Source organism: Panthera tigris, chromosome F2, assembly GCF_018350195.1.
Source record: "Panthera tigris isolate Pti1 chromosome F2, P.tigris_Pti1_mat1.1, whole genome shotgun sequence".
Taxonomy (NCBI): Eukaryota; Metazoa; Chordata; class Mammalia; order Carnivora; family Felidae; genus Panthera; species Panthera tigris.
The window spans coordinates 43,744,342-43,771,151 of record NC_056676.1 but is presented as its reverse complement, the minus strand read 5'-3'; the positions used below and the strand labels follow the sequence as shown (position 1 = coordinate 43,771,151).

At 43.5% G+C, this 26,810-nt stretch overlaps 1 protein-coding gene across 1 annotated transcript in view; it reads right to left on the bottom strand.

The window, feature by feature from the left end:
* Window positions 1-5,587: 5,587 nt before the first annotated feature.
* Window positions 5,588-26,810, bottom strand: part of LAPTM4B (lysosomal protein transmembrane 4 beta) — a 78,314-nt gene continuing 57,091 nt past the window's right edge. Inside the window, exon 7 of the mRNA XM_042973069.1 lies at window positions 5,588-6,766. Coding sequence (XP_042829003.1) covers window positions 6,689-6,766 — 78 coding nt within the window. The 3' untranslated portion in view covers window positions 5,588-6,688. The remainder of the gene's footprint in view (window positions 6,767-26,810) is intronic.

Genomic DNA, 26,810 nt, shown 5'->3' with positions numbered 1-26,810 from the left:
TACTGGAGGATTACAGACAAGAAAAGCGCCAGGAACCATGGAGTGTAAGATGTGCCTTGACTGGGTCACTGGATATGCTACGGAATAATACCTTCCAGACCAGTGGGTCATAAAGGCTTCCACAAGAAAGTGATTTTCAAGGTGAGATCCAAATTATTGAATCCAAATTACTGAATTATTGGCTTCTTTTTTTCCCTTACATTACTTACGTTACTTTTTTAAAAACCCACAAGTTTACAATGTTCCCCAGTGCCCAAATCATACCTGGATTCACTATAGAGATGTCTAAGGAAGGAGGCTCTCAGGGATGCAGGTGATAGAGTGCATTAACTTCACAGGGCAGAAGAAAGCCTACAGCCCCCCAAGGGAAAGGACTGCTCTCTTCTGTCTCCTTCGATAGGCATGAAAATAGACACATGGACACAAGCTTCCTGGGGCAGGGGCAGGGAAGGAAGGTGAGTCTCAAGGCCTCCAACTATTCCTCCAAGATAGTACAAACCAATTACACCACTGTTTTACTTACATACTAGTCTGAGTTACGATGCCTGAAATCTTAATATGCATATTTTCCTCAACAAGGATAAATCCGTGCAGTTTAAAATGGTGCCTAATTTCCTCAAAAGCAATTGCTCACTTAAGACAATTATCCACTCTGAAAGGCCCACCGCATTTGATCTTTCTTCCTGCCTGAATACATTCTTTAAAGTAAGAATTAAAAGCTGATATTTGCAGAACATCTTCCAGCCTAACTAAATAGGAAATTGACAACTTTCCTTGTGTAATGCAAACCTCAAGGTTAAAAGATCCACCCAAGTTTACAGCGTTCACATGGCTTTGCATGATGTGCTTTCCTTCTTGGGACGTATTCATTTCAGTTTGTGGAAATCAACCGTTGTAAGTGAAAGGTATTACAGAATTCTGAGCTTCTAGAGGTCTCAAAGGTACACAGCACCCACATACATGGACTCAACTGGCACTTAAATCCTGTCTCTGCCGCTAACACTAACCTGGGATCAGTTTTCCTTTATTTTTTAACATTTATTTTTGAGAGACAGAGAAAAACAGAGCATGAGCAGGGGGAGGGGCAGAAATAAAAAAAAGGAAGACACAGAATCCGAAGCAGGCTCCAGGCTCCGAGCTGTCAGCAGAGCCCGACATGGAGCTCGAACCCACGAACTGTGAGATCATGACCTGAGCCGAAGTCGGATGCTTAACCGACTGAGCCACCCAGTGCCCCAGTCCTTTTCCTTTAAAAGAAAAGTCTCATTTCCACATCCGTACAAAAGAGATGAAGAGTTAGGATACGTAAAGTGCTTAGCAGACTGGCTGGCACATAGGAAGGGCTCAGTAAATGGTAAATGTCATTCCACCTGATCAAAAGATAGAAGCCACAGGGCTGGAGACTGATCGGATATGAGGAAACAAAGAGGGACAAAGCAGAGGACCTACATCTCAAGGAGGGAAGGAAGACTGGGATGGGGAGGCCACTAGCTGACACACGAGTCAACAGGCACAGATCTGAGGAAATGGAGGCCAGTTTTCCACTTGGGGCACAGTGAATATGAAATAAGTCATCAAGATAGAGAAGACTGAGCATTGATAAAAGCAGGGTTAGAGCTGCTATGGAAGGGAGCTCTATGTAGAAAAGTGTCATTTTTTAAAATGTTTACTTACTTTGAGAGACCATGAGTGTGTGTATGTTAGCAGGGGAGGGGCAGAAAGAGAGGGAGAGAGAGAATCCCAAGCAGGCTGTGCACTCAGCGCTCGGAGCCTGACATGGGGCTCAATCTCATGACAGCGAGGTCATGACCTGAGCCGATATCAAGAGCCGATCACTTTTAACCCACTGAGCCACCCAGGCGCCCCCAGAAGATCTACGTAATTTTTTTTTTTAACGTTTATTTATTTTTGAGACAGAGAGAGACAGAGCATGAACGGGGGAGGAGCAGAGAGAGGGAGACACAGAATCGGAAGCAGGCTCCAGGCTCTGGGCCATCAGCCCAGAGCCCGACGCGGGGCTCGAACTCATGGACCGTGAGATCGTGACCTGAGCTGAAGTCGGACACTCAACCGACTGAGCCACCCAGGCGCCCCAGATCTACGTAATATTAAAAAGCCTGAAGTTAAAAAGAACTAAAGGAACATCCTGTGAAAGTATATTAATGACAAAGCATCATTACAAACACATTCCTTTAGCCAAAATGAGTATCGGGTGAAAAGTGACATCACACAAAGGCCACCACACCGGGTCAGAGGGGCATCTCCGCCACACAGGACACAGGGTCCTTTGTACTGTTGCTGGTGGCCCAGAGGGCAGAGCCATTGTTCCCTTGTCTTCTTCAGGTGGACACCACAGAGGGAAGCAGCTCTTTAGGCTGGATGTCCCAAATCTAGGATCCCAGAATCTGGGAACTTAGGACTTCTCCAGGTCCGAGCAGGCGGAGTGGGAGTTGAGACGTCACAGCATCGGAGGTGGGAGCAGTGAGTAGCAGACAAGATGAAGACCCATTCAATCTGAACCTTTCCTGAGAGAAATGTGGCTCAAACCTTCAATGCTGGCTAATCACGCCCAATCCCCCGGGCTCACACAGTTCTCTTCCAAGCTCTCTTTGCTCCGTTGCAGCAATGCCCTTGGACGTCCCGGCACACAGCAAGGAATAGATGCTACGCTTGCATTTGCTGAGTTAAAGGGGTTCCCATAATAAGCTTACTTAATACACAAAAACCGTGTGTGTACCGTAAATGACTTTTTAAAAAGCGTGTGTAAGTTTTAGACAGGATAAAACAAACCAAACTGGAGTCCATTACGCTGTTTTGAGCCCAGCTCCTCATCCTGAAGCAGCAGCTGTTCCTGCTAATTGGGATCACATTGATGGGTGGATAGTGCTAAGACTCTTGCCTTGATGTAATTTTTTCTGGGTTGGCCAACGGCAGCTTCTCTCTTCTGATGTCTGGGTACTCCAGTCAGCAAAAGGCATGCGTGGGCTTCTGGGCAGGTCACAGATCTGGCTGGCTTCCATAGTCCAGAGTCATTTGGCAGAAAACTTGGCCAGTGAGCAGAGACACTTTTAAGTGAATTCCATGGGTGTGGAGACATCCTTGCAATGCCTCCTTTTTCCTTCCCTTTTAGTACATGTGTCTGAGCTGCCAAAAAACCCATTTTACACAGCTACAGGCACACTGTTTGGTGCATGTTAGATGTGAAGGTGGGGAGTGCTACAGTGGCCTAGCTTGTACTTTATGCTGGCAGTGTTTCTGCATGACTCTTTTTCTGATACCTTGGCAAAGACACTGCTCTCTCCCCTCCAGAACATTAGAGACTGTCTACATGACCAGCAGCCATATTATTTAATGATATTTAAGTCCGTTTCCAGACAGGCTGCAAAAACTCACAGTTTTTTTTTTTTTTTTTAAAGGGAAATGTTTTCACAGTCTCATTAGTTTTCCTTTATCACAAAAGCTCAGTTTGCACAGCAGGATTTTTTTCCCCCCGTGAATGATGAATATTTCAAAAACAACACATCCCTCTACGGGGACAACAACTTTAATGGTTACAGTCCATAAAGATGGTCTATTGAGATCATTACTAAGAAGTATTGCTGATTAACAAACTGAGAGTGAAGAGGAAAGACAAATGAAATGAGGTGTGGTTTGGGTGAGCAGTCAAACTAAAAATATTTAGGGCCAGAAAGACGAGTAATTAAAAAAGAAAAAATGGGTGGGGCAAAAAGGATGGGAGGGGTAAAGTTTCTTGCATTCTCAGGAGACAATAAGACAGGGTGGAGGGCAGGGACAAGGACACCAGATTTGGGGAGGAGATGCTGCGTATGATGTTTGTGTTGGAAGAAGGGACAGGAAGGGGTGGGCAAGTCTGTTGGGTCTTAAAACTCTTCCATATGGCTGGGCATTCTGGAAATCTGACCTGCTTGTTCAATGAAAGCTCAGTGTGTAGGGCTGACAGACCACATCTAAGCTGAAAGGTATTAAGTGCCCCGTTCCCTCTGGCCCAGAAAACGGACTCAAAACTCTCTACATGGGCTGCCTCTTGGTGGGTCCATTTGCGCACCTGGTGCTGAGCTGAACATTCAAGACCTGGGAATAAAGATCCGGGGAGGGTGGTCGAGATGAAAAAGACGGAGGCGCTCTCATCAGTTTAGTGACTAAGAGGCGTACAGGCATGGGAACCACGGAGGTAATGACTGCAGACAGCAAAACAGAGGAGAAAGGGGGCAGATATTAACGCTGGATCTTTTTTAAATTTTTTTAAATGTTTATTTTTGAGAGTGAGAAAGCAAGGGGCAGAGAGAGGGAGAGAGAGAATCCTAGCCCGCCGCAGGGCCCAAACTTATGAACCACGAGATCATGACCTGAGCCAAAGTCAGATGCTCAACCGACTGAGCCACCCAGGGACCCCAAAAGTTGGATTTAAAATACATTTAAGAAAGGTATTTAACTAGATTGGTGATAAGATAAAGACACAGTGAATTGCTGGGTCACGGAATCTGCTCTTTAGAGCCATTTTATTTTTATTTTTCGAAGTTTATTTTGAGAGAGAGAGAGTGCAGGGTAGGGGCAGAGAGAGGGAGACGGAGAATCCCAAACAGGCTCCAAGCTGTCAGTGCACAGCCCGACGCAGGGTTCAGTCTCACGAACCGTGAGATCATGACCTGAGCCAAAACCCATGAGTCAAATGCTTAACTGACTGAGCCACCCAGGCGCCCCTCTGTGGGGTCCAAACATCACAACCTCCCCACAGCGGAGTTGGGAGGACGATTCCTTACCCTGCAGAGGTATGGAGGCAGCTTTCGCGCAGCCTGGGTGATGCTGTGAGGCAGCAAAGGCCGCATGGCCAGCCCCATCGTGGATGCTCAGAGCGAAGAGATACTCTATGGTGTGGACTGAGGGTCACCTGAACAAGATCCACTCTGAGGCTCCTACACAGACTCTCAAAATCAGCACTTCTCTCTGCCTGCCCATGTGTGCCATTTTCATACCACCACCATTAGACAAAGAGCTGGAAAATCACAGGGAGGAACACGCAAACCACCGTGACATGCCACGTGCCTTCGAGGGTCAGTGAAACTGCCAAGAGGCCTTTTTCCATTCCTAACACCTCTTAATATGATTAACTTAGTGTGAGTCTTCTGGGCACAAAGCTTCCAGGAACAGCATTTCTCAGGGTGAGTTTATAAAGAACACTCACGAGATATACCAAGAGAAATCACCGAGGCTGATTCTCAGGGATAAAAATCTCCCCTCCCACCTCTCTCATTTAATCTCCCTTGGCATGGAGTAAAATCTGAACTGCTTATTAAAAGTACACCATGGACCTAAACAACCATACGCAAAACAGCCGAGCACGCGGAGCTCGGCAGAGGTGGGGTTTAGGAACGTTAGAAGCTCGGGTCAGTTTGGCTCCATTTCTCTTGGCCGAAGATACTCTGATTTTATCAGCACCGAAATATTAAAAAATACATATGTGTGAAACAAGCTGTAAAGCTGCCTCCTCAGGCCAAACTACGTGTGTCGGCATGGCCACATGTGGGTGGGAAGGGTCCCTAGGTACGATGACCACAGAGTCAAAAGGTTATTTTCTCAGATGTGGGCAAATGTCACTTTAATTGCAAAGCCTTCATTTACAGCACACTCAACAATGAACAAACAGGAGAACTGTGACTTATGAATATATGAAATGTATAAAAGTCCCTTGAACTTCAGATAGTCGAGATACGAGCATTCCACAAGAAAAGCACCCTTCCTCATTTTTCTGAAGACCGTCTTATGTTTCAAAGATGACAAGGCATACTCAGAATCTCAAAACAGTAGGATGTTCCTTGCAGGGAGAGAAGAAGAAAATTTTGTTTCATACTATTAGGCAAATACTTAACGAGAAGGGTACTGGGTAGGGATGGGAAGCCAGGAGGAAGGAAGCACCAGATACCATGCGAAACTAAACAAATCAGTTCCACCTCTGTAACACAGATGGGACATGCCACTCCACGACCCCCGACACGGGGTGTGCAAGAACAGCCATTGGAGAGCGGCTGCCGTCACTGGCTGGGATTGCTGAAGGGTGTCAATTTAGCCCATGGACAAAATCCTTGAACAGCAGATACAAACTGTCACTGACTTTAAGTCAAAAAGAATCTTAAGGAAATTCTTGTTTTATTTATATAGATATGGACTCCTATTTATCTAATTAGAGCAATGATTACACAGTTGACATTCCTGTTCCATAAGGGTTTGTTCAAACACTGGAATGGCTTAAGAAAAGCATCGTCTAATTTCGATTTTATTTTACACTTTGAAAAGAGACAGAGGGAAGACAGAGAAAAAGGATGACTAATTCCCCCCGACTCTGGGGCCCAGCAGGTACAGACTTCTCTGACTCCAGGTTCATCCACACTGCTGGGAAGTTTCAATGTCTAGGGAAAACCAGGGAAGACTAGGTAAGCCCGCTGCGCCCCACCCCTACACAAAGAATTCTACAGTGAGTCTATCACAGTGCTCTAGCTGAAGCGTGTCTTTAAAACTAAAGAGGGATTCAACTGAACATCTAAATTTTAAAACTGTAGCGTTTCAGCAACAAATAAGCTCAGAGAACTCAACCCAGAAGTGAAATGAAAGAACTATTGCTCTGACGTCTGAAAATCAAGCCGCTGCGCTCAGCTCTGCCCCACTTTCAGGTTTAGGCAGACACATAAGGGGGTGGTGGCTCCTTGGACGCGCCATTCACAGTGGCATCATCGTAAGGGGGTAACAGCACCTGAGAAGAAACAGAGAAGACGAGGGTTAGTGTGTAAAAGTGCACATACATTCCCCTGAGCTTTAACTTTAAAGGAACTTCCATGCAATTAAACGTTTACCATAGCCGGTACCAAAGATCAACTTGCCAGCAAGTGGCTACCCTTCGATGAGAGACTTTTTCTTAAGGAAGAAAATGGGAAGAGACTTTTGGCCCTTCTGTAGGTTCTCCTAACCCTGTTCACATGTGCCTGGAGGGACACAGGACTGTCGCTAGGACTAGGAAGCAGGCGACTGTGGCTCTCCAGAGCACGAAAGGCTTCTGCGTGAGTTCCACGTGTGCACACAATTGGGGCAGGCACCTAACTGACCACAGGAGCCACGCTCATGGTTGAGATCAGCCACAGTTTACCGGCACAGCCGTGGTAAGTTACTTAACCTACATTTCTGCAGCCATAATAGGTGGATACCTGAGGTCTATAAAATACCTAACACTGCTTGATGCACCCCTGAGAAGGTCGATATTATCTGTCAATGGGTGAAGAGAAATAAATAAGAATAAACACTCATGTTGATGGACAACCTTTCTGTTCACATTTCAGGTACAAAATCAAGCACTTCTAATTGTTCATGAGCTGTCAACATAAGAAAACACTGACTGATTTGGGGAGTAAAAAACAAACCAGGGAATAGCAACTCAATATAATTAGCCTTGATTCAATCAACTAACATTTATTATGCACCTACTGAATGACAGGCATTGTGGGTACAAGATAATTAAAATAAAAGACAGTCTGTGCCCTTAGGAATTGAGAGATGAGATGAACGAAAACCTTACCCACCTCAAGTGCTTTGTGGAAAGAGGAAGAATATTCATTCACAAATGGAACAGAACAAAACAAAATTATGGACATCACTTAAACTGAAAGTAGTAAATAAATGTAAAAGTCAATTTCCTGCCTTTTCATTTATTTATCCCTTTAGTTTCCATAGGGACATTAAAATTTTCTTTTTAAGTTTTTGTCACACCCCATTCCCCCAATACCACATACAGGCACACTCTTCCCTCTCTTAACACACCTGATTGCTGATTTTTCTCTTCTTCCGGTCTGGGAGCTCCTCTTGAGGTGCAGCCCTGTCTCACTTAGCCCCAGAGATGGCCCCAGTCCCTATTCGCTAGTAGGAACTCAGATGTTTGTAGAATAAATGATGGAGGCATCCCCTGGGCTGGCCCTGGGAGAGTCTGTATGGTACGTACATCAGAGGGAGAAGTGCAGCCGGGCATTCTAGGCAGAGGACATCTACACTGGCTAGAGGCCAATTAGGAGACTGGAAACCACCCAGTCATTTGAACAGAGAAAATTTCATAAAGAGTCATTAACAGAGGACTGGAGGTGAAACAGGTAAAATCAGGCACGACCAATGCATGGGTGTGAACAGGATGTTAACGCACACGGAAAACTCCTTTAGGCCTCTCGGGAGGATACGTGGCATCAGCCCCAGAGCAAAGAGGAGGTGCTGCAGGTAGACAGGTAAGAGCACCGGCAAAGGGAGGAAACCTGAACGTAGAGTACCTTCTGGGACCGGAGGGAAAGATGGACAAGGGTCAGAGCATGACTGGAGCCCTGTCTTTCACGAGCAGGCACTTTACCCAGTAACTGGCAGGAGCATTTTGACGAGGGATCCTAAAGGTCTCGGCCTGACGTGGGAGAAAAGTGTACTCTCTACAACAAAGCCACAGCTCCGCTCCCTGTGTCTGCACATAGGTGTGTGTGTGCGTGTGTGCATGTGTGCACATTCGACGTGGCTACTTAGAACCGGTGGCAACAGCTGGGATCAACACTAAAAACATTTACATTTTCCACGACTGAGCTTCAGCATGATGCTCCTCGGCCTCATTAAATAACGAACTGATTCCATGGGGCGCCTGGGTGGCGCAGTCGGTTAAGCGTCCGACTTCAGCCAGGTCACGATCTCGCAGTCTGTGAGTTCGAGCCCCGCGTCAGGCTCTGGGCTGATGGCTCGGAGCCCGGAGCCTGTTTCCGATTCTGTGTCTCCCTCTCTCTCTCTGCCCCTCCCCCCGTTCATGCTCTGTCTCTCTCTGTCCCAAAAATAAATAAAAAAAACGTTGAAAAAAAAAAATTAAAAAAAAAAAAATAACGAACTGATTCCTATCTATCATTATCCTTGGAGAAATTATTCTAAAACACAGCAGGGCTACTAAAAAAGGACTGAAATCAAGCCATTGTATCCAATTTATTTTCTTTCCTGAGCAAAACACAACACTCAGATTCTCCAAAAATGTACACCAAAGATTAAACATGAAATTAAAAAAAATTTTTTTAATGTTTATTTTGAGAGAGAGAGAGAGAGAGACAGAGACAGCAGGAGAGAGAGGGAGACACAGAATGTGAAGCAGGCTCCAGGTTCTGAGCTGTCAGCACTGAGCCCAATGCGGGGCTTGAACCCACAAGCTACGAGATCATGACCTGAGTCAAAGTTGCCACTTAACCAGTTGAGCCACCAGGGGGCCCCTGAAATTTTTTTAAAAAAAGAAAAAAGTACTGTAACTTTGTAATTTTGTTTGTCAAAATATACCTACTTTCACATTAAGTTTGGCAGTTTGTCACTATTTCTTGTGATTTGTCTTCAAACTTGTATTTTTATTATATTTTTAAGTTTATTTATTTATTTTGAAAGGGACATAGAGAATGCGAGCGGGGGGAGGGGCAGAGAGAGAGGGAGAATCCCAAGCAGGCTCTGCAGGCGGTCAGTGCGCAGAACCTGATGCAGGGCTCGAACTCATGAACCGTGAGATCATGACCTGAGCCGAAATCAGGAATCTGACATTCGACCGACTGAGCCACCCGGGTGCCCCTTCAAACTTGTTTTACAGTTTCATTTTACAACAGTTATCTTCACATCCCAATATTGGCCTTTTGTCTCAAATATTCCTATTGCCTTGGACCCTTCATCCAAAGTCAAGAGGCCTGGTGACAAGTTTGCCCTTTCAGCGGGGCTCGTGACAGTCTCACCTATCCTCACATCCCCACAACCACACTGAAGATGGTCTTCACACAGTACCTCATGCTCTTTTCACTGAAAGTCATCCAAATGGAATCAGTTTTACATTCGGAAGGGATAGCGTCATTTTTTTTAATCGAAATGACGTTAATATCATTGACAATTTCAAGGAAGGGTTGGTGACATGGGGACTGTCATACTGTTTCTATTACAGTCTGACAACGCTGACTAAAAACACCTCCTGTTGTCCTTTTCTTCTAAAGATCAATAAAGTACTTAGAAATCTGAAAAAACAACTGTAGATTAAGATGGGACATGCCAGTTAAGATGCCACATAACAAAACTGGTTGAAATCCAATTACTTTGACATTTTTAGAAGTTGGCTTTTAGTTAAACTCAGTCTTTCATTTTTAAAAATTTAGTCATTCACAATGAGTGACTACAAAAATAATCTCTGAGGACTAAGAATATAGGTCATGTCCTACTTCAAACTAAAGGCACTGCCTGGAAAACGGCAGCTGCTCGATGAGCAGACAAACACAGAGACGTTCCAAATCTCAACCACAGAGGACTTTACTTCAAGCAATATTCAATCTAATGAAATTCTAATCCAAGTACAGTCCCTTGGAGTTTGTCTTAACAGGAGCTCAACCACAGGGTGACTGTGTGATAGTGTCACTTTCTTCCATGCAGAGGGGAAAATCCCTCTTGCCAGTGACGCCAGAAGGCAGCTGTTCACTAGGAAGATTAGAGTCTGTGTGTCCGTAGTGTCTCTTTCGTTGGGAGTTACCTTGCTAAGTGACACTGTGCTTGTGGGAAAGCAGCTCCCTGGTCATTGCAGTTCAACACAACAAATACATCAATACATGAAACAGTTGGAGGGAGAAATAAATTAACACCAAAGGTCAAAAAATGTAACACGGAAGTGATTTCACAGAAGGATTCCATAAATCCACAAGTCATTAAAATTTGGGAAACGAATTCATTCCATCAAATACTAAGAGATGATAAAATGGTCGAGAGAGAAGAACTATTTATTGGTAAAAACAGGAGATGTTTGGGTACTATGGTTAGAGTTGGACTTCAACCATAATAGTAGAGCTTAGGCATTAAAAGCTTACATGGAACTCTACAGTTGTCAGCTTTACACACACACCCCCTAAGTATTATATGTAAGTTACATACATGTCTACAGACATTCACAAAATTACATGTCCAATTTTGTGTTTTGGGAAGAGTGTTCAGAGCTTTCGTCATGTTCTCAGAGAATCTTCCCCGGAGATCTGGGGGTCAAGACCAGAGGTCAATATGAGGCACAAGGTAAAGTGCACCAGAAGGCTGCTTGCTGGCCCCTGCATCCTACCAAGGCAACGTAAATTAAACTGAAACCAGTGACCAGGACGATGACTGTGTGGCACCTTGTCCACGCTGGGGCAGGGGGAGGAGAAACCCTAGGAAAAAAAGAGAACTGACAGATGACCTTACACAGTCAAAATACTTGGAAAATAGTATTAGTAGGTGGTTGACAGATCTAATAGCCACACAGAAAGAATGGGGGCTTAGGTAACAGGAAAAAAACATGGCAGCTGAAAAAACAAGGCAAATGTTTACTGGGAAAAAACAAAAACTATACAAGAAAATGTATACCACAGAGCTCTGCACTGAACAATATTCACATATGTGCATCATCCAAAGTAAACACTGACTGATGGCGGCACCAGAAAATCTGATATGACTGTACGAGGAGGACAAGGGAAGCAAGGAACATGAGGAGGTGAGTGAGAGTTAAATCCTATCCAACAACAAGAAGTCAAAAGAGATCTTGAGCAGATGACCAAACAGCAAGGTAGACACTATTTTAAAATACAGAGGTAAACACTAGAAGAAACAAGAAAAAGAGTCTGCAGCACTTACTGCTGGGGTAACAGGCAAGAGCTGGGCAGGATAAGTAAGAAAGCAATCTTTCTGTGCAGGATCTGCAGCTATGTATATGTAATACTATGTTAACAACACAAATAACATTTAAAAAATGAAAGAGTAATCATGGCAGCGTTGAAGTCGAAGTCCGTCATCAAGGGGCAACTTTCAACCTGAGGGTGGTGGGCAGGCTAAGGGCTGCGTCATTCCTGCTGGCTGGAGGCAAGTTGTGGATTTGACAGGAGCTTCTGCAGGGGGCCTGGAAGATGAGCCTGACTGGCCAGATCTGCAACTCTCAGAGCACGGAACGGTGGGAGGGCTTGGACCCCAGCAGTACAGACACTTAACAAAGCAACTGGGGAGCACTGTGCTGGCTGAAGTTATCACCTCAGGTGCAACATGCTCCCACAGAGAGGGTGATCAGGACCAGCCCCCACACCCACCTGAGACCCCCCTCCAGTCCTGTGAGTCCCAACCTCCACACCGGAACATAGTGCAGAGCACCCCACACTCCAAAGAAAACTAGAGAACTATGGTGCCCTGAGGTACCCCCAAGGAAACAAATGTGTGCAACAGGAAAATGAACAATTCCCTCATTTACCGTGTTCTTCCTGCTACTCATGCCCAGGTCAACAGCAGCCCCGTATCTGACCCCACCCTACCCTACCCCATCCCATCTATTCCCAGGATTCCTGGCATAGTGCGCTCATTACCGATCTGACTCCTTTTTCTCGTGATTTTTCTCTCCTGGAACGCTCCTTTCCTGTCACTCCATACAAACCCAAACAACCCCAGGCTCATGTTAAATTCACTTCTAATATGGAGATCTGAAATGTTCCAGCCTTGGTTACACTCCTCTCCACTTAATTATGCTGTACAATCACAGTACAATAAGTTCTTGAGATAAAAACACCACAATGATAGATTTTCATACTCTTTATAGATGATATGAAGTCGTAAGAACAACACTGGAAATGGCAGTAATTATAATACGACCCTCTGAACTCAAACCACAAAATCACTTTCCTGAAGCACTTATGTAAGTTATCAATTGTATATTATCTTGTACTATTAATAGTCTCATATACACTTACCTTTCTCCTCTCCAAAGAGTTCCTAAAAAGCAGGAGTCTCACACTTCTGTATCCCTCTCTCAGAGCTTGTTCTTAGACAAAGGGGTATTCAAATGTGAGTTCTATCACTTACTTGATGTGTGGCCATGACCATATTCTAGAGGCAATATGGTGGTGGATAGCCATCAGGATCTGATATCAGACCCGGGTTCAAATTCTAGCTCTGTGATTTATGATCCTTGGGTTATGAAATCTACCTGAACTTCAGTCTGCAGATCTATACAATGAAGACCACGACAAGTTCCCTTTGAAAGGGTGTTATAAGGATTTAAGGGAGTTAACATAATGCTAATGTGCAGGACAGGATCAGCATTTGGATGCTCAATGAATGGCAGCGATTTTCCAACTACAGCCAGACAACTGAAACAGTATTATTTTATCTTAAACTAGCTCACCTACGCAGCACGCTCTCCTCAGGAAAGTGACACCAGTAAGCCCTCTACTCACATCGTTATTTCCTTGGGTTAGAAAAGAAGTTCTCTCTTCCTGCCCCAGCTCTGGTGGTTGCAGAGAGTGTTAGAGGCTAAAATTGAAGCTGCTCTGGGCCCTGCTTGTTGAGGCAAACAGATGACTGGATAAATACCCATGAGGGAAGGTCACTGAACCAATAACCTATCTGACATGGACCCTCTCTCAAGAATCCTGAAGGTATTCCTGTTCTTGAATATGGAAGGATAATCCTAAGGTTGTGCCGAGAAACTCCTTTGGAAACAAGCCAGCTCATGATTCCTTTTACCTCAAAAGCTAGGGGGGCGCCTGGGTGGCTCAGTCAGTTAAGCGTCTGACTTCAGCTCAGGTCACGATCTCGTGGTCCGTGAGTTCGAGCCCTGCGTCGGGGTCTGGGCTGATGGCTCAGAGCCTGGAGCCTGCTTCCGATTCTGTGTCTCCCTCTCTCACTGCCCGTCCCCCTCCCCCATTCATGCTCTGTCTCTCTCTGTCTCAAAAATAAATAAACATTAAAAAAAAAAATTTTTTTTAAAAAAAAGCTAGGAGCAGACAGTATACTCATCTCCCCCTACTATAGGATTTGCCATCCCCACACCTCCCACGTCCTCCTTTACCAAATCTAAACAAAAGTAACTGAATGATGAGAAAAGGCACTATTTGTCCATGAAAAGTGGATGCCATTTTTACTGTAAGAGATGTGGGCATATAGTTATAATTCTAAAATCCACAGCAAGGTTTGGTTGAAAACACCATAGCCAGCACTCACGCCTTACCCACGTACATGGGGGCACCTATCAGAGGGCAGCTGGGCTGAAGGCAGAGATGATGATAGGCTGAAATGTGGAGCAGGATGGCCTATGTCAACAGCAGGGGTCATCCCGGGAGGGGGGAAAAGTACACGCAAACTGCATGTCATGAAAGACCGAGGCACACCCAAGAAGGTTTAGGTAGTTTGCTGCCTGGAGACCTGGGTGCGTGAGGTGAGATTACAACGGATGAGTCTGGAGCCTCAGGCGGGACCCCAGCTGGTCTTGGAAGCAACGGCAGGGAAGTGGCACCTTCTTTCATAGAAACCAGCAGTCCTCGCCATTTTGGGGAGGGGGGGTGGATACGGGTCTTTGGTAACTGAGGAGGCACAGATTGTTTTTACAAAATCAACCGCCCTCCTCTCCCCACAAAACATGAAAAAGCCAAGAAAATACCACTGTGAATTTAGACTTTTCTTGTTTTGGCTCCTCGGGGGAGGGAGGGGGTGGTTTTCGTGAAGGGGCCTGGTATTTGTGAAAGCACGACAGCTCACGAGAGCGAGAGCAGCCGCTGTTGACAACACATCAGTAACAGTCCCTCAAAGCTGCTTCACAAATAAGATGGAGTTGGCAGGACGAAGTTAGGATTCCGCTCCCTCCTCTCGTTTCAAGGAAATACTAGAATGCGTGCAGCTGAGACTGAGGTTATTGTAGGGGTAAATCCTGAATCTGTTCCTATTTATTAAGAGGGAAACAATACCAAACCACCCCACAAGTCACAAACAGCCATCACACAGCAAAGTGGAGTAACCCACAGTGGAGAAATGTTGCAGTAATAATAAGTGGCACAGAACCCCCTGAAGACTTAAAAACATTTTTTTTTAATGTTTATTTTTGCGCGCGCATGCGAGAGAGAGAGAGAGAGAGAGAGAGAGAGAGTGTGTGAGCGGAAGAGGAGCAGAGAGAGAGGGAGACACAGAATCGGAAGCAGGCTCCAGGCTCTGAGCTGTCAGCACAGAGCCCGATGCGGGGCTGGAACTCATGAACCAGGTGATCATGACCTGAACTGAAGGTGGACGTTCAACTGACAGAACCACCCAGGCGCCCCTGAAGACTTTTTTAATTTTTTGTTTTTGCTTTTAGAGAGAGTGTGTGAATGTGTGAGTAGGGGAGAAGGAGGGGGGGAGGAGGAAGGGGAATAGAGAGGGAGAGAGGGAGAGAGGGAGAGAGAGAGGGAGAGAGAGAGGGAGAGAGAGAGAGAGAGAGAGAGAGAGAGAGAGAATCTTAAGCAGACTCCATGTTCAGTGTGGAGACTGGTGCAAGGCTTGATTCCACGACCCTGGGTTCACAACCTGAGCTGAAACCAAGAGTCAGACACTCGTCTGACTGAGCCACCCAGGTGCCCCCTATGAAGACTTTTAACTAAAGGGTTGACAAATCAGTTTTATGATTTACATCAGTCTGGCAGCAACAGAGAGAAGAAAACTGAAAAGTAGAGCTGAAAAGACTAAAGGACTAATTGTAACAAGTTTAAAGATGACTGGCCAAGGTGACAAGGTAGACATTGCTACCATTCACTGGAATGGAAGAAAAGCAGCAGATACGGAAGAAATCGTGTGAGCTCCGCAGTGTGCTCTTTTGTGGATGACAACTGGACGGTCAGGGGTATAGGCACGGAGCTGGTCTGGTTCACATCACCTAAGTGATTTCCACCAAATGAATAAAAAAGAGAGCAAGACAAATGATTTATTAAATGTTTTCCATTCATTTCATCAATGAGTGTTGGTGCTGCTGTGTGCCAGGTACTGAGGATACCGCACTAACTGAACCATACAAGGCCTGAACCAGCAGACAGCTCATCTGCTAGCCGAGGGGGGCTGATGAACAGAATTTACTTTCCATGGGGAAGAGCTTCTCAACCAGTATCCATTCACAAGAGTGTGCCATACAAACACTGTTTCTTCCTGTTTGCCACCGTGTCAAGAAGCCTGAGGCCCACTGGGGTAGTGGCTAAGAGCATGGGCTGTGGGGCAGACCATCTGGGTCTACCAGTCCCAGCTCCGAGGCCTCGGGCCGGCCACGTACCTCTTAAAGCCCTACTTTTCTCCATCTATAAACAGGGGCCATAACAGCATTTCTCTCACAAGGTTAGTGAAATAAATAAACCTCAGCAATGTGCTTATTAGTACATGGAATGTACTAAGGCTCAACAAATCACTTTATCCCACACAGTTTTGAAAGGATGTTGTGGCTTGCAGTATTGGTCATACTGCAAAATAAGACAAACGAGTGTTGAAATGACCTAGAAATAAGACAAAATGGAAATTAATTGGGTCAAGAAGTTTTTTTTCCATATATGAATGGATAGATACAGAAAGAAAGGAAAAGAGAGGGAGGGAGAGAGAGGAAGGTGTGTTACTTTTTTCTCTTTTTTAAAAAATTTTTAATGTTTACTCTTTTTGAGAAGGAGAGAGTGTGAGCATGTGCAAGCAGGGGAGGGCCAGAGAGAGAGGGGGACAGAGGATCCCAAGCAGGCTCTGCATTGACAGCAGAGAGCTCGACGTGGAGCTTGAACTCACAAACCATAAGATCACCACCCAAGCCGAAATTAAAGTCAGACGCTTAACTGACTCAGCCACCCGGGAGCCCCTACTTTTTTGTGATAGTAAACTACAACAAGACTTTATGGAGCCTGGGTGGCTCAGTTGGTTAAGCATCCAACTTCGGCTAAGATCATGATCTCGTGGTTCGTGAATTCGAGCCCCCATCAGGTTCTCTGTTGTTGGCACGGAGCCCTCTTCAGATCCTCTTCAGATCCTCTGTCTCCCTCCCTCTCTGCCTGCCTCTCTCTCTCTCTCTCAAAAATGAATAAACATTAAAAAAAAAAAAAAAAAGACTTTAGGGGCACCTGGGTCTCAGTCAGTTAAGTGTCCAACTTTGGCTTGGGTTGTGATCTCACAGTTCGTGGGTTCAAGCCCCGCGTTGGGCTCTGTGTGGAGTGTGGAGCCTGGAGCCTGCGTTGAGTTCTGTGTCTCCTCCTTCTGCTTCTCCCCAACCCCTGCTCACTCTCTCTTGCAAAAATAAACATTAAAAACATTTTTTTAAAAACCTTATGGAATAAATCTTTATATAAAAGACAGTGGGTAATATATACTAACACATAATAGCTTTAGCTACTATTTTTCAAGGCTTTGTGACTATTTTGCAAGCAAATTATTCTTTTATTGATTTTCTACTAGAGTTTGTAGAAAATGTAAGCTTGATTTAATCTAGAGGCAAAACAACAAATAGGTGAGAATTAAAACTTTCTCAGGAAAAAGCTGTCCTTTATAAACGCCAAAGGGTTAGGTGCTGTTTGTGAACCCGCCTGCAGGAGAAAAAGCTCAACTCTGAGATCTACCAAGGCCAAAAGTTGGGATTCTTAAACTCCCCAGGATGGTTCCAACAGTTGTCCTACAAATGCCTAGAGAACTTGGCTTAAACTTCCACTAAAGCAGAGGTCTGTGAACTACATGGGCCAAATCTGGCCTGCCACCTGTTTTTTGTGTGGCCTATAACCTATGAATGGTTTTTACATTTTTTAACGGTTTAAAAGAAAGAAATGCTTTGTGATCTGTGAGCATTACATAAAATTCAAATTTCAGCACCCATAAATGAGGTTTTATGGGAACACAGCCATACTTACTCATCTATGTATTATCTACAGCTGGCTTCACACTACGACAGCAGGGCTGAATAGTTATGACAGAGACCATCTGGCTCACAAAGCCTAAAGTATTTACTCTCTGGCTCTTTATAGAAAGTTTGCCTTTGCCCGTACTCAGGAAAAGCATTACCCTGATTTCTGCCCTTGGAAGACAGAATAATGTCAGATATGAAATTACACGGCCTCAAAACAATCTCAGAATTTCGAGGCACTTAGGTCTTCCAAAAGGTCCTTTTAAATTAATTCCAAGAAGTCAACATATTTTCTCTTCTTCACCATTTCTTACATCCCACATGGTCCACAATGTATCTACAGTTACAGTGTACCTTGTTTAAAACAGGCGGCGTGTCTTACATTGGCCACACCATATTGGCCTGTTTAGACGAGCTTTTCCTTACTCATGCCAAACAGGAAAGGGGAGACAGCTGGCTTATGAATCCTCACGATTAACAGAAATAACCATTTGGGCATTTGGGATAGGGTCACCACGGACATAAAGTCTGGGCTATCTTTAAGGAACCTAGATTAGCTATTTCCAAACTTTTTTAATATCCTCCCGTATGATATAAATAAGTAAACATACACATAATCACATTTTTTACCTCTAAGATACACATTTTCGTACATTTTAACCCCTGAATGGAGGCTTCACCTTGTAATCGACAGCACCTTACAATAAGCAGTACCTGAAATAATGGTGCAATTTACAACTGATGGCATCTTGTTTCCAACATGCCAGGAGGCGGAGAGAACACAAACAGACTTTTTGGGAGGTTCTTGTAAGAAATCCCCACTGAGCCCTGTCTGCCTACATAATAAGGAATCATTTCCAAAGGCAAGTAAAACAGAAGATGATTTTATCCTCAATTCACTGCAAAACTACTATAAGCTGCAATTACTTGATATTATAGGAGGAAGTCATTATTTCTCTTAATTCTCAACAGAGAAGCTACTCAGACTCTTTTACAGATTATATCCAGAATATAGAAAGAACTCATACTTCAAATATTTCAAATTGGGTCAAAAATTCTCACCAGTGAGTTATTTGGTCTGGAAATACCAAATTAACATAGCTGCCCGAACTGAAAGTTAAAATGGTTTTGAGCACTTAAATATCTAATATTTAAATAACGCTATCTAAATGAATACACCTTTAAAAACCTGTACTTTTGTCTAAAATAAAAACACCTCATTTAACTACAGAGGAAGTGGAAGGGATGGCTGGCCTGCTATCATGCTGTCTATGAAAGGCATCCCAGCTACTTCCTCTCCGCGACCCCAGCCTGATGTGCTACGCCACCTACTGTGCCTCCTCCTTAATGATTCTACACGGCTCCTTCCAGAGGCGGCCAAGGCGGCAGGAATAACGCTCAGTACCTCAGATCTCAGCTTCCCATTTTACCCAGCTCCCCCTTCCCTGTACACCTCCCTCCCTCCCTCACGTCAGTGGAAAGGAAGAAATGTCTCCTGCTTTCATTTCCAGCATCCAATGAAGCAATGTTTAATTTTCTATTACAGTCTAATTTGTGCCTACAAGCGTCATTTTTTCATAGCTATAAGTGCACTACCAACTTCCATATTCTGCTTTTTAAAGCATCACAAGCCTTTCGTCTGTTGTTACGCTGTTCGTAATAATTTTCATGACAATAATGATATTTTGTCAAGTGGATATATCCTTATTTAACCAAACCAGTCTCTAATTATTAGAAAATGAGCTTAGGGGCGCCTGGGTGGCTCAGTCAGTTAGGTGTCCGACTTCGGCTCAGGTCATGATCTCACGATTCATGGGTTCGAGCCCCCACATTAGGGTCTCTGCTGTCAGTGCAGAGCTTGCTTTGGATCCTCTCTCCCTCCCTTCTCTCTGCCTCTCCCCTGCTCTCTGTGCTCTCTCTCTCCCAAAAAATAAACAAACGTTAAAAAAAACATGAGCTTGGGGTACTTTTGCTGTTAAAAACAATGCTGCACAAACATACATTTTTTAAAATTGCTTCCTTAAAATACATACCCAGAAACTTTTCTTAAAATATGTTAAAAAATAAAATCCAAGGTCTCATTTGTTCCTAGAGCAAAAATCAATACACACTCTTTTTTTGGACAAGGGTGATAACGTAAGTCCATTTCTGTGTTGTTTTAAAGTAAACTGCAATGAAAATTGAGGGTAACTTAATCCTCTGTTCACTGCAAAACTACTATTAATTGTTCTCACTTGCTATTATTACAGGAGGATTACAATTAAGCAATTGATTAATAGCCTCTTATCCAGGGTCACAAGGAAACTGGGTTTATTTGAAATGTTCTTCCAGAACTTTTAGGTTTCAAATATTTGTATGTTGACTGGACTGCTCCATGTCCTCATTGGATGAAATAACTGAAAAGTTATATGGGTCAGAGATAATTTCTAGCAGACCAGGAGATTTTTTTTTTTAATGCTGTATTTTACAATGGAAGGAAAGAAACATGAACTGAGTTAACATCACACCTGGTCAGCTTGAACTGTAGAACATACATGAGAGCAGGTGAAAAGCTTTCAGGAGGAAATCTCGGGGGCAGCCAGTGCAATCTCATGCACAACCAGCCGTGTGAATGTGGGAGCAATCGGGAAGCTGTGTGGGGCTGAGTTACAGGAAGTAGGACTGCTTAGCACAACTCTGAAGAAGGCAGCTGCCCTGCCGTTACAAAGCTTCCTTTTAACCTTTGCTTTTCTTCCCGCTCTAAGTCACCCTCCCATCCCTTCCACTGTGGTAAAAAGCAAAAATAAGCAAGCAAAATAAAAAAGTCCCACGGCTTCTTTTTTTTTAATTAATTTTTAAAAAGACTTTATTTTTAAGTAATTTCTACACCCAACATGGGGTTCGAACCTACAACCCCGAGTCGTAAACTCCACCAACTGAGCCAGCCAGGTGCACTCCCCCCGCAAAGTACCGCTGCTTCTAAGGTTTGTAACTTGACTTGAGAAGAATCAGCTCAATGAACTGTGTAGCTGCTTCACTCCTCACCCCGCTCAGGCAGGTGCCAGGCACGGGAGGTGAGAACACATGGTCCTGGCTGCAGTCTGTCGACAGTCTAGGAGGAAGCTGATGCATAAGAACAGCACACCAAAAGGTGGTTGGACCAGGTACCTTCCAAGGTACTGTCCTACCCTCAGGCTAAGTGGTTTTATGTTTTATGTACAGTCACACACAAGAGATATCCCTGAGACTCATCTTACTCCGTATCCCCTCGACTATCAACTTGCATTTCTACCACCTACAGCTCTCTCAAATCCTTCTCCTCTTCCTCTTTCCCTCCACCGTGGCCTTGGATCAGACCTTTATCGTCTCCATCGTCATAGTCACCTTGACTCTGGAGATAGTCTCCTAACTGCTCTCTCTGCTTATTGGAGAGTTTACCAAATCTCTATCAACCTCTCACATCTGCCTTGGCTTTTTAAAATTACAAGGGGAAAAAAAAGAAGCTTAGGGAGATCATATAAACTATTAAATTGCAAGGCCAAAGGACACCTACGATTGAGATGTTACAAGTAAGATCCCCCTTTTGTATTCCAGCAGGTAGCAGGCCAGAAGCTTCAGGGTCTAAAGTCGCAGGCTACAGTTTTAAACTCTCTAGCAGTCGTGTTCTTAGAGCGCCTTTCTCTCCCCCCACCCCTCACTGCTTCTGGACCCTCAGGTTCCTACAGGCAAACGACAGTGATGAAAGATGTGCGCTGTTTGTAAAGTATGTTTAATGAATCCGAGATGCTCAGGACTGGAAGAGATCTTGAGAGCCAGCCTAGTAACTTAGTTTTCTGGGGAAGCCCCCCTTACACCATCTCAGAAAGTGATGAGTTTTCTCAAGAATCTGCAAGATGAGAACTGTACATTCACCTGGCATCAGTCTAGCTTCTCAAGTATGAAGGACCTTCTTCTGAAGTATAACCAAAAATCTCTCTTTGGGGGCATGGGGGGAGATAAAAGGACTCATGTTACTTGGTCGGGAACTTGTTTCTAACCATACCTAACCTATTCCTAGGAAGGAATGAACATCTGATTTTTAAAAGCAACAGGAAGAAAAAATAATAAAGAAATAAAAGCAACAACAGGGGGGAAAAACAGGGGTATTTTTTATGCACAAATTTTAAAAGTCATTGAGACCACTACTAAATCCCACTCCACTCCACCCCCAGCAACCTCACCCCACCCCCCGCCCCAGCCAACCAAGAACTTGTTTTGGGGCTTTTCTGAAAGGTCAGCCTTTCTTAATCTCAGGTCCCTCAGAGGGAAAGAGCTGCTGGGGAGATAATCTGGCTTTCATAAGGTCCCTGACTTTTTTCTTAACTGTGTTTTTCAAGCAGTCAGACTCAAAACAGGGCCCCACACGGCAAAATACTTTCTGAAGTCAACACAGTAAGCCTGTATATAATGTTAATCTGGATTAGCACCCACAATGTGACATGGCATAACAGGCTCTATGTTATGATGTTTAAAATTTTCCTGTTTATCCATAAATGGTTAGGAATTTTCCTACATTACTCAAAGTCTATGATTTTTTTATCTGGAATCAGAACTTCAGACATCATTTTGGCTAAATATTAATCTCACTGCTTTTAAAGTGCTCCAATTCCAAAGGAATCAGGTTCCCTACTCTGGGATTTAACTAAATACTGGGTATTACCATGACTCAAATCTTCACTGGTGTTAGCAAGACAAGACTGCATAGATTAAAATAGTTTTTAAAATCTCAATTTGCATACATTTTAATGTGAAGGAAATCTGTTTCTATAATCTCCATGTTTAGTATTTGATACATTTTTCTTCTTAAGGCCAAATTTTGATGGCAGTAGGGGAGAAAATGTGATATTATATAATATGTATCTGGAAAGTGATTTCTACAACAATGTCCTCAAAGGAACAGTGTGTCTCCTCAGGGAACCCAACAGCGTGACACAGGGACTCAGAGGGGACACTGTGGGATTTTTTTAAATTTCAAGGAAAACACAGCAACAACTGTTAGATATTATACTCATTTTTCTTTTTTTCCAAGTTTATTTATTTATTTTGAGAGAGAGAGAGAGAGAGAGAGAGAGAGAGTGAGTGAGCAAGGGAGGGGCAGAGCTCAACATGGGGCTCTATCTCCCAAACCACAAGATCATGACCTGAGCTGGGATGCCTGGGTGGCTCAGTCAGTTAAGTACCTGATTCCTGATTTCAGCTCAGGTCATGATCTTATCACTTATAAGTCCAAGCTCCGTGTTGGGCTATAAGCTGACAATGTGGAGCCTGCTTGGAATTCTCTCTCTCCCTCTCTCTTTGCCCCTTCCCCACTTGTGCTCCCTCTCTCTCAAAATAAACTTTAAACAAACAAAAAGATCATGACCTAAGTTGAAATCTAGAATCGACCCTTTAATTAAATAAGCCACCCAGATGCCCCTATTATCCTCACTTCTACTCTTAGATTCTCTGGACCTGACTACTTAATGCAACGGACAGTTAGGTATTCCTTTTGGCTTATGGGCACCATGAAAAAAAAAAAAATACCAAGACCCTAGAGCATTATGAACTAACAGTTTGTGACCACTCTGTCTTAATCATTTCTTTTAAAGGTTTTGCTGTAGTTTGGTTGGGAAACTGGAGGTTAGATTAACTCAGGGAATGAGTTCCAGTACCTGACAACTCCTCTGTCCTCCACCTAAGCAGTATTCGAAAGAGTACATATATGACTAATAATATGTGTACTATTTTAGAGAAGAAAAAAAATTTAAAAAGAGAACACATTTATTTTCTACCAACGAGAGCCCCCAGAGGATGCTTCCACAGAGGTCACCCTGAGACTATTCAGCCTGGGAGAAAAGCCATCTGGCCTAATACTTGATAGGAAGTGAAAGGCAACATGTTATTATGTCAGTGTGGATTCCCAATAAAGACAGGGACAAAAGAGAAACACATTATTACATGCTACGAGGATCTTAATATAGCTATGGAGTCCAGGGAAAATGACAGAACTAGATCACTCCAACCCCCACTCAGGTCTCAGAGTGAGGCTTCGGCATATTGGGATTTTTAAAGTTGGAATGCTAACATTAACTCCTTTCGTTCTAGTCAAAACCATTCTTAAACATGCGGAGCCCTGCTTAAAGAGAAATATGTTGTCTTGGGGCGCCTGGGTGGCTCAGTCAGTTGAGCAACTGACTTCGACTCAGGTCATGATCTCACTGTTTGTGAGTTCAAGCCCCGCATCGAGCTCCGCATCTGTGCTGGCAGCTCGGAGCCTGGAGCCTGCTTCAGATTCTGTCTCCCTCTCTCTGCTCCTCCCCCCACTCATGCTCTGTCTCTCTCAAAAATAAATAAATGTTAAAGAAATTTTTTTAAAAGAAATATGTTGTCCAAACCTAGAAATCCAGATTATGGTCTCCACCTAAAGAAAGCAGTGCTCCTTGGAGAAATGGCTGATTCTGAGTCTGGGACAGAAAATGGACGAGAGGAGCCTGGAGCATCTTGTCAACCAGACAGCAAGGAAGCCACACTTCTGTCAAAAGATCTGGGTGCCAACCTGAAGAGGCTCCAATTGGCCAAAAATGGCACAATTTGAACATTAATACAGATATAAACTATATAATATACGAGCTTTTTAGAGAAAGCTTTTATATTTTTCCCTTAGAAAGTTCCAAAAAGGCATGGAATAACAGGTTAAAGTTTTATTTAGGTTTACTGACAAAATTTATCAAGACACTTTACTTTCCAACTGGACACCCCCAGACTCTTCTCATAACAGGCCTTTTTTTTCCTGAGTTCATTTGTTCCATAAAAAGCAAAATAAAACAAAACAAACAAAACCTTCACTGGTCACCACTAGAGAATGACAGACCAATGTATCATTTTGAAAACTGATAAATAACAAAAAGAAGTATATTTATCCAGGTCACAAGTACCTCTGGGTAACCCAATCGAACATGAGGGAAAGTTTCTCTTTACAGAAATATTCCAGCTAGTAGTGAACAAGGACTGGCAGCCTGTCACCATCCTGCAACCCCTCATCAATCACCAAATCCAGGCATTAGGTATCACTGGTTGCTGACGTTCCAAAAAGGCAGAATCAGTCAGACATTATCTGCCTCTTGACGGAAGAACAAATGATCAATTATAAAGTCATGTTGCAAAAAAAAAGGTGGAGGTAACGAATATGGAAAATCCCTAGATCCGAGTACTAATCTACTGGGAATACAGAGGACTACATTACAGGCATACAGTCAGACAAATCTAGTCTGTAGGACAAACTAGTTTCTTTAACAACAAAATTAGAGTCTTAAAATACAGAGTGACCCATTGTTCCTGTTTCAAACCACTAGAAAAATTATGACATTTATGAGGCACTGGAAATCTGAGCACTTACTAGGTATTGTATGATATTAAAGCATTATTAATTTAGTATAGTAAGGACTCTTTTAAAAATAAGCACAATACCATTATCTTTTTTTAACAATGTGGTTTTTTTTTTTAAATTTTTTAAAAATATTTGAGAGAGAGAGAGAGAGACAGACAGACAGAGCATAAGCAGGGGAGGGGCAGAGAGAGAAATGGAGACACAGAATCCAAAGCAAGCTCTAGGCTCTGAGCTGTCAGCACAAAGCCTGGTGTGAGGCTCGAACTCATGGACAATGAAATCATGACCTGAGCTGAAGTCGGATGCTTAACCGACTGAGCCACCCAGGCGCCCCTAAAAAAATCTTTAAAAATATGGTCAGAAAGCTGAGACTCAGGTGATGATCTAACACTGTATTTTGGACTAGACTATCAATGCAATCCAGTTATGAGAAATGATAAATCTCCCTTCCCCAGAAATACTCTTCTTTAAACACACACAGAAAAAGAAAAGGTTCACTGGGAACTCTGAGAAAGTAGAAACATTATCAGCAACTCAGTGTCTCGTCTTAAAAACAGCAAGTCAGTACAGCACAGTCAAGAAGATAATGACCAATAACCACTACCAAGCAATCCCCCAACACCTTTGTCAAAACATCAGGAAACCATCGGCAGTTGGCAGTCATCCAAGGTCCCAAATCCTAGTTACTCCAAACCACTGCCAAGCTGGAAGCTTTTCTGAGGAAAGAGGTCTATTATTAGAGGAGCTGAAGATGTCCAGTTGAAAAGTACAACTATTTTCAGTTTATATTCGCCTAAATAAAACCTACCTGCTATCCCATGTCTAATTCTGAATCTTTCAAAGGGAGAGAAAATAAAAGCTTTCTCTAAAAAAGCAAGTTGGCTGCATTTTAGGGACTTACTCATGGCTCTTAAATTCTCTAAGCATCCCAGTTTCTACAAATATCAGAATATCCTTGGATTTGAAGGTATATCTATACAACGTGCACCCTTTTAGTCCTTCCACCTTGCTTCTATTAAGAATACATACCACTCTTTGGAAAGCACTGAAAAAACAACCACCACTGACAGTGTATCGACACAAACACGTGCAGTACGGGCATTATCTTCTCTGAGATACTTCTCAAAGTTCTGTAAGTCCCATACATCATGATATTTAAGGATGAGGTTGCTTGTTTAGCAACTTTATTGGTTCTTCAAACTCAATAATCTCAAACTTTGTTTAGATTTTTCATTAGATCAGCAGGACAATAAATGTACTCTGGGATTTCTTGAAGAAAGGGCAGGAAAAAAGAAACTTACAGGTAACTAAGTACTCAAAAACTCAGAGAAGGAAAAAATTCTTTAAGCCAGTCATTTTATCAAAATTATGATAATTACGAACAGCGATTTCTTTAAAGAGACTACTGACCCAAGAGGAATTCTTTAAAGGGTTGAGCAGAACATGTGTTTACTGTAATCAGGGCATAGGATTCTGCAGGACCCATCCCCACCTCACCCCCCACAAAAGGGCCTCTCAGCATCTGGTATGTTGGGCTTCGTGCACCTGACCATGGCCTCTTGTTAAACCACTGCTCACACATACATGCGTCAACTCAACAAATGTTTGGTGAGCACTTAGGAAAACGATTCGTATACAGCATGCTTTCTCTCAGAAATCCCACATAGTTCTCAGTGTATCAGCTTGTACCTATATATTTAATATAAAGCACGATACTGTTTTATTCCCATCTTATAC